The 8674-nt window shown below is 35.8% G+C and overlaps 1 protein-coding gene and 1 pseudogene across 1 annotated transcript in view; both read right to left on the reverse strand.

Annotated features, from left to right (window-relative positions):
• The window catches only part of LOC107742761 (E3 ubiquitin-protein ligase SHPRH-like), a 15875-nt pseudogene extending 10824 nt beyond the window's left edge, over positions 1 to 5051 (reverse strand).
• Positions 5052 to 5911: 860 nt separating this feature from the next.
• The window catches only part of LOC107742762 (kelch-like protein 10), a 5839-nt gene continuing 3076 nt past the window's right edge, over positions 5912 to 8674 (reverse strand). The window contains 5 exon segments of the mRNA XM_016555798.1: positions 5912 to 6086; positions 6253 to 6344; positions 6695 to 6811; positions 7430 to 7579; positions 7793 to 7990. Coding sequence (XP_016411284.1) covers positions 5954 to 6086; positions 6253 to 6344; positions 6695 to 6811; positions 7430 to 7579; positions 7793 to 7990 — 690 coding nt within the window. The 3' untranslated portion in view covers positions 5912 to 5953.

Here is an 8674-nt window from a genome sequence, read left to right on the forward strand (position 1 = left end):
CCAAATACACAAAATAATGTTCTTTTTAGCAGCATCATATGACCCCTTTAAACAATGACTTATGTACAAAAATATATGCTGTTGTTATTATTAGATTAGAAAGTCCATGCACATCTATTTTAACTACAGTTTCAGTATGCTTTGCTCCAAGTAGAAAAAGAATCATACCATCCAGTGTAGGGATTGTAAAAGAGCTTTTTGCCACAAATCATGACCATTTCCCACCAAAGAAAATGCAACCTTTGTTCTGTGCAAGAAATACAAACACTGTAAATAAGAACTGAACTCTTTTCACGCACTGACATACAGCAAAGATGATGACAAACATTTGTAGAACATGTCTGAACCTTGAGAGCTGCTGCTTTTGTACTTCTCTCTCCTCAGCATCCAGTTGACCGCCTGGCTCTGATAGGGTCTCAGCACGGGGATGAGGCCCGGGTGCTGGACATCAAAGCTCTGCTCTGCTGCTTCTGTCTGATGGAGGTGTCTGATGTGATCGTACAGCTCCTCGACGTTCTGACGCTCCAGATCAGTGTCACACTCCTCCTCTTCATTCTCCATCACCTCTACCATTGAAGGATCCTGCTAACCCTCGTCCTTTGATCTGCTCCACAATGTTTTCACTAATGTGTTTGGTCAGGATTTTCTCTATGTGGTTCCGGTTCTTTAGGGTGTCATACTTCTACATGGTCCGTAGATAAGCAAAAATGGCATTGACTGACGCTCCTTTCCCAACCCTCATTTCCTTAATCGCAGTCAACAGCATCTCACGCACAGCTGGAAAAAGATTGCATGAAATTATGTATTTATTATACATTCATTACTCATTAATACAATTGGGACATGTTCTTGGATCAACAATCTTAGACAGTCCTTGAATAATATTCCTATCAAAGAGCAGGTTAAAACATACCTTAACCTCGCAGGTTATCTGATGAGATGACATGTTAATGAAACATGGTTGATAGAAATGCTCCTCCAGGACCAATCAGGATGCTGATCCAGGAACATGTCCTTGTTTGGTAAAATGAAACCATTTTAAAAACAGTTTTACCTGGATAAATGATCTTCTCCTTGGGCCTCACCTCATGTTTAATGGTTCATTGCCTCTGTAATGGTGGAGGAGGGACAAAGTAATTCACAGATCGTCCCTGGAGAGGACAGAGACACAAGAGCAAAACAAAAAGTCTCATTTCTGGAAAGTTCAAACAAGAGTTAATAGATGACCTAATGTACGCTCTTTAGTAAAGAACTTTGAACTCAAATAATCTGGAGCAGATGTGATTGAATATGAATACGTTTGTTATTCTATACAAAATGTCAAAAATGTATCTGACATAAATTAAGAAATTACTGTCACTGCAACTGTGTCTTACATCATTCTAAGGATACACAGATAGTCAAGTGTGATGGTTTTAGCATGCATTTAATATAAACAATAATCTGGGGCCACTGACTATCTTTGCAGGTGAAGAGCTTACCAACATTAACCAATGGAACCTTGTTGTAAAGTGTTACTGAAATTACATCATTATTTTTGGACTAATTTGCATGCATTTAAGGGCACATATAATCTTAAATTTACCACAGGCAATGTGAGAACCCCGTGCTCCAGGTTTTGCCGGGTGTTACACAGAATAAGGGCCAATACTTCCACGGTTTTCCCAAGTCCCATCTCATCAGCAAGGATCCCGCCAGGCCAGTCCACTCCAGCCAGAGGAAACTCTCTAATCAAGCTGAAGGGAATTTAAAGGGGTGCGATTTAAATTTTTCCTTTCTCTTTGGAGTGTTACAAGCTCTTGGTGCATAAAGAAGATCTGTAAAGTTGCAAAGACTAAAGTCTCAAATCCAAAGAGATATTCTTTATAAAAGTTAAGAGTTAGCCACACCTACCTAAAACGGCTCGTTCTAACACGCCCCCACATACCTACGTCACGATCTGGGAAGATTTGCATAACACCGCCCAAATGTGCACGCAAAGAAAGAAAGCGTGGTTTCAGGAACAGAGCTGCTGCTTTTGTACTTCTCTCTCCTCAGCATCCAGTTGACCGCCTGGCTCTGATAGGGTCTCAGCACGGGGATGAGGCCCGGGTGCTGGACATCGAAGCTCTGCTCTGCTGCTTCTGTCTGATGGAGGTGTCTGATGTGATCGTACAGCTCCTCGACGTTCTGACGCTCCAGATCAGTGTCACACTCCTCCTCTTCATTCTCCATCACCTCTACCATTGATCGGAAATAAGAAACCATTGGAATAACGTTCACAAAGGAATATTACAGGAAATGTTCAAAATAATATCTATGCGCAGCATCTGCATTATATGTTGCCACTTAGCAATAATTTCAACTTGTAATTCAACTTGTGAATGACCTCATGTTTTGCTTTAGAAAATATTATTTATTATTTTATGAAAGACAAACTTTCCATATTTTGTCCTTCTGTAAAGTGTTTTAAGGCTCATTGTTTATTTTAGACTAATTTTAGTTAATTAATATGTATATTTATACATTTAATTTATTCGCTTATGCAAATGACATTACACTAATGCACAGTGGGATCCTGTGGTGCAGCTCTGCTTCTGGGCTTTGTGGGCCTTGGAGTGCAGCTCCACCTCCAGGCTCAAGTGCATTACTGCATTGTGTTTATTGTTTGTTTTTACAATATAACTAAAAACAGTCTTTTACTGCTTATTAAATCATGTCTGGTAAAAGGTTCTTTAAAATAAATTTGTAGTCATAAACTGAAGATTACCGGGAATGATGAAGTCATAGAAGAATTCCATTAATTTTTGTATTAGCTGTTTGGCTTTTTTAATGCGCCCATTTCCTTCATTGAGGAATTCTGGTCTGCCCAACCCCGATTCGAGAAGAAAAATTTTCAGCTGTTCAAAAAAAGCAAATGGAGAGAAAACACAGCAATTTATTTGTTTTAATGTTTTAGTGTTTGGAGAACGGTATCAGGCACAAAACCGCTTAATCCTGATGATTTTGAAATACACACCTTTACTGATTCATCTCCTGAAGCTTGGCACAATTTAATGACCTTCCTCTTCTGTAGCCAATCCAGATCCTCCAACAATATTCCACCAAATGAACATTCAACAGGCACAGGGCAGACGGGATCACTTCTGCCAGTCTCAACCTCCAACTCTTCACTATTCAGACTCATAATTAATGTGTCACCTGTTTGCTGCAGGCAGAAGGAATTATCTCCTAGCATAAAGGGAATCTTTGGACACAGGTTAAAATCTCCAATCAGTGCATTCCACCCCTGATCCAGAGCAGAAATTGGCATCACATTCAGTTCTATGGTATCTGGAAGAGAGTCCTGTGTGGAACAGCTTGGACGCTCTTCTGATGGCCCTTCTTCTGTGCCTGCAGAAGATGTAAAACCCTGGTTTGACTCTTCCTGGTTGCTCTCAAGCACCTGTCCAAGATGACAGCTGTCAGACGGTGCTGGGATTGACTCCAGAATGTCTTCACAATCTCCTTCATTTCTCCAATCTTCATGCATATTCCACTCCAGTCTCCTCTTGGTCTCCTCATCCATGCGCACCGGCGGCGCACGTTTCCTCCTGCTGCTCATCGTGGAAACCTGCTGAGATACAATGACACAAAGTTTCATTAATAACATGTTTCCTATTTATTTACCATTTTGAGGTAAAATGCATGGGACTTAATTTATTAAATGTAACAGAATACATGAATTGACAGTTTATGGATAAGTAGCAGATTTATACACCAGTTTAATTTGAGGTAGACATATATAAGAATGTACATACGTTTTGAATATAATGCATATAAATAGACCAAACTACACACGTTGAACCAAATACATCACGGTTAAAAAACGTAATCACTTATTCTGCTGTACACTTCAGATTGCAGTTAAATTTCTACTTAATTCTATACAGAAAACAGATGTGGCAAAAGATTTATATTATTGCACTAACCTACTCACTTGATAAATATACATATATACGATTATTATCGCAAAGTCCATTGAAAATACTTGCGTGGAACGTCGGTATGTATAAGCAATACAGAATTGATACGATATATTCTCGTTCTCGTTCTGTATCGCGTATCTTGTCAGTGTCTGCGCTTGCTTGGCCATTTGTTGCGGAGAAAATAAGGAAAGTGTGTTCAAGCGCCAGCAGAAAACAGTGTAAAGAAATACTCTTTGAGAGAAGCAGTCTTTATCAGCAGAAGTTAAAAGCAGCTCTTAAGTGTATTTACTTGTCTCATTAGTGTTTAATGCAGTTGTTGTTGCTAGGAAACGCTTGTTTTGTTTACTGTGTGGAGACGTGCTGATATCACGTTTGGTCTCGTTCTGTATGGCGTATCTTGTCAGTGTCTGCGCTTGCTTGGCCATTTGTTGCGGACAAAATAAGGAAAGTGTGTCCAGCTGAATTAATGTAGCATTTTGTTTAGTATTTTCACGTTACGGCCTCCTCCTGTGAAGACCAAAGAGTGTAAAGACCATCGACTCCACCGGGCAGGGACCCTGGCAAAGGATAAGTATCACTTTTTATTTCTCCTCTTTCCTAATACTTGTTTCGCTTCTGTTTCAGTTTTTATAACCATTTCTTACTATGTGTAAGTAAGTTGTTGTTTTTTAACGTGTGCTTGGCAGTGTCATTTTTTAGGATTACTGATAAACTACTGTCATTTGATTTGTATTATTTGTATTTGTTATTTATTTTAATTTTAGTTACATTATGTCTGAATTTATTATGTCTATATAGGTCTTTTATTAAGTAAAGTTTTAGCTTTTAGTTTTGGATCTGTTTTTAGTTGTTTTAATACTACAATTGATTGCTTCTGTTGTCCTCATTTGTAAGTCGCTTTGGATAAAAGCGTCTAATAAATGACTAAATAAAATATATTCCATTAATTCAGTCAAACGCTGCAGATTTCAGCCTCATCAGCAGTCGAAACGTACCTTTGTTTTGCTTCGGCATGTGTTCTTGTCAGCAGCAAATAAATGTCATAAAATAACTTTCATAAGCTCTAAAACCTGCAAGACATTTTCATGCCTTTATCCGCCATATTTAAAATACAGGAAGCGACGTCAGTCGGAACCAAAACAATGCCAAGGCACTGTAATATCCTAAACACTAGATGGCGCTAAACATCCAAGTATTATAATATATAAGTTGTACATATTTTTTTAAATTATAAATAAATAAATGAATGAATGAATAAATAAACTACTACACAGCGCAACTTGGACTGAAAAAAGTAAAAGTAACTCAGATATTCTCTTGTAAATTAAAAAGTAATGCGTTATTTTACTAGTTACTTGAAAAAAGTAATCTGATTACGTAACTCGCGTTACTTGTAATGCGTTACCCCCAACACTGCTTCCGGTTTGTTAAGATTCAGATTTTGTTGTCATTTAGAAGCTTTTATCCAAAGCAACTTAAATAATACAGGAACAGTCCTAATGGGACAACAACTGAGATTTCATTATTTTTACACTTGCAGGATTTGAACCTACAATCTGATGAACAACACCATATCTGACCTTTATTTGACCCTCTAACTCTAACACTTTCTATTCTATTTTAATTCTACTTTATCTATATTTATCTTCTTTTTTATTATTTATTTATTTTTATTTAAAAAAACAAAAACAAAAAAAAACACTAGCTTTCTATTTTTTCTATTCTATCTACTTGTTTTTCTTTGTGCGTGTGGGTGTATAATATATATTATACTAACCGAGACTTGTCATTTGCACTTATATATTGTTGCTCTTTTATTAGTTTTGACTGCTTTTATTGTCCTCATTTGTAAGTCGCTTTGGATAAAAGCGTCTGCTAAATGACAAAACAAAAAAAAAAGTCTGACAGGAAGATTAACACTTAGAATACAACATCATTTTGATTGCATTTATTCATGTGACACACCACAGGTGCTATGAGAAGGTCAGAATGCTGCTGGAAGCAGGTCATTCACTGTTAGACTCGTCTTGTATCTGGACTGCGTCTCGTTGGGCAGCATACTGTGCCATGTTAGGCAATCCTGATATTACGCAACAATTCAGAGCACTGCGGAAAACGGCCATTTCATTTGCATCAAACCTGTGTGGAAAACAGAAAAGAGGCTGAGAATGCAAAGAAATATACATACAATTTTTACGGAGTGATATTAAGTGTTCATTCATTTTTTTGTGCAATTAGGCCTCATTTAGAGGCCTTAGCTCATGCAGCGTGAAATGATGTGAGATTTCGTGTTTGTGGATGTTACCATTCATTTGTCTTCTTATCGTAGCATTCCGCATCAGACGTTGTGCTGAATCCATTAAACCCTCCGACAGCAAACAACTGATCATCAACTACCTGGATTTTGAAGAAGGTATAAAGGAAATTAAATAATGTTCAGCTAAAGTATTTGCCTTCATATGAATAAATCTTAGTATTGATGAAACACTTCAATGAAACCCAATAATGTACAACATAGAATTTCTTGACTCTTGAAATTAGGAAGATATTTTCATAGTCCAACACACTGGGCAATATTGATTCGTTCTGATTTCCATTAAGCCTTCTGGAGTTTTTTTAGATGCAACTTTCCACTTAGTGTCAATATGGGACCAATACAGATTCCCTATATTCATAATTACCAAATAATTATTGTAATGTTATTTCATAGTTTCAGCAAATACAAATAATAACTGTCCACATCTCACCTCAATGCCAAAGTTACTGCGTGGATTGTACATGGATGCAATATCACACCAGATGTTAGTCAGTGGGTTGTAGGTTTCTGCGCTCCGCAAACGGCTGGCACCATCGAAACCACCAACCTTTAAAAAAGACATTTTTTTATTTATGCATTCTGTGTATTTGTATGCACATTCATGCATGCATTTACATACACACAAAACAACCTTTAAACTGTGATTGCTTCCATGATTCAGTAGGTGTGTAAGGCTTATTACAGTTAACTAAAACGATTTAAAAATTGTTCTTGGAATAAAATAAAATACTTGAAAAATGATTTCAGACAGTTCAGCAAGGCAACATTTCTCATTTTCATTCAGTTTAACTTGAGGTACTAAAATAAACTAAAACTGAAATACAAATTATTAAAACTATATAGACATATAGTATACTATATAGACATAAAACACTTAATTTAGTTTAACTTGTACTAAAATCATGCACAAAATATAAAACTGAAAAAATACATTTAGTTTAACTGTATTCTAAAATGATACAAAAAAACCATATGCTACTATATAGACAAAGATATATTTAAATAACAAAAACTTATAAAAATGACAAAAACAAAACAAAAAAAACTAAAATAAAATCTGAAAATACATAAAATGTTTTAAAAATTAAATGCAAAATATGAATAAAAGCTATAATAGTATGTCAATGATTCTAAAATAGCAGTGATGCCTGTGTTTAATACTCACAGCATAAACTAGATCCCCGTAAGCGATCACACCAACACCACTGCGGCGGCTTCTCATGGGAGCGATGAGAGTCCACTGGTTTGTGTCAGGGTTAAAGCTTTCAGCTGAGAAGAGACACTCTGTCCCAGTAAAACCTCCACAGATATAAACCTGCCAAACACACACAAATATAATCCACATGATGTTCGTGACTAAAGCCTTTCACACAACTGTTACAGGTTGTTCAGAAAAACAGTGTTTACGACACTCAGTATATTTCAAACGATATTCTTTTTCTTATTTACAGTATTCTTATGCTATAGTCCACAGTTTCTCCATTTCACCTGTCCTTCTGTTTTTCAGGTCACTGGTTAATGTTCTCACCCTGCCCTGCAGTGAGGTGGCGCTGGCATCACTCCTCCGTTCGTTCATGGATGCGGTCAGTGTCCACTGGTTGGTGTCAGGATCATAGCGTTCCGTTGATTTGAGCCGTCCATGTCCATCAAAGCCACCAATGGCATAAATGAACCCATCCAGAACAGCAACACTAACATAGCATCGCCGTTCATACATGGGAGCCACCTACAACACGACATGGTTTTACCATTTTTTGGCATATACTGTAAGTCAGTGTCTATACATATATATCAATACACTATCTCATTGTTCTCTTCTATCAATTGCAATAAAGTACAATGGTATTATCATGATTTTTGATGGACTTTTAAATGTACTTTATAATAAGTGTAAATGTGCTTAAAAAAATTTCTTTTTTGACACAATCATGAAGGTAACTGGTTGTTTTTGTCCAAACATTTATATAATTTAATATAATATAATATAATATAATATAATATAATATAATATAATACAATACAATACAATACAATATAATATAATATAATATAATATAATATAATATTACATTATATTGTGTTATATTATTATCAGGGTTATTATAGTTAACTAAAACTTAAGCCATACAAAAAAGTGCATGAAATTTTTTTGCATGAAATAAAATAAAAAGATGGAAGTTGGAAAAGAAGGTGACATTTTTTTTTATAAAATAAATAAAACCCTTAAACTTATTTCAGCTAGTTGTCAAGGCAACACTTCTTATTTTTATTAAGTTTAAATTAATGTGCTGAAATAGGTAAAACCGAAACATGTAAATATATAGATATAAATCGAAATATAAATGACAAAAAATACAACAAAATTACTAACATCTAAAATAATAATAATAAAAAATATATATATATATAT

The sequence above is a fragment of the Sinocyclocheilus rhinocerous genome, unplaced genomic scaffold (assembly GCF_001515625.1).
Source record: "Sinocyclocheilus rhinocerous isolate Xijiao unplaced genomic scaffold, SAMN03320098_v1.1 scaffold2091, whole genome shotgun sequence".
Lineage (NCBI taxonomy): Eukaryota > Metazoa > Chordata > Actinopteri > Cypriniformes > Cyprinidae > Sinocyclocheilus > Sinocyclocheilus rhinocerous.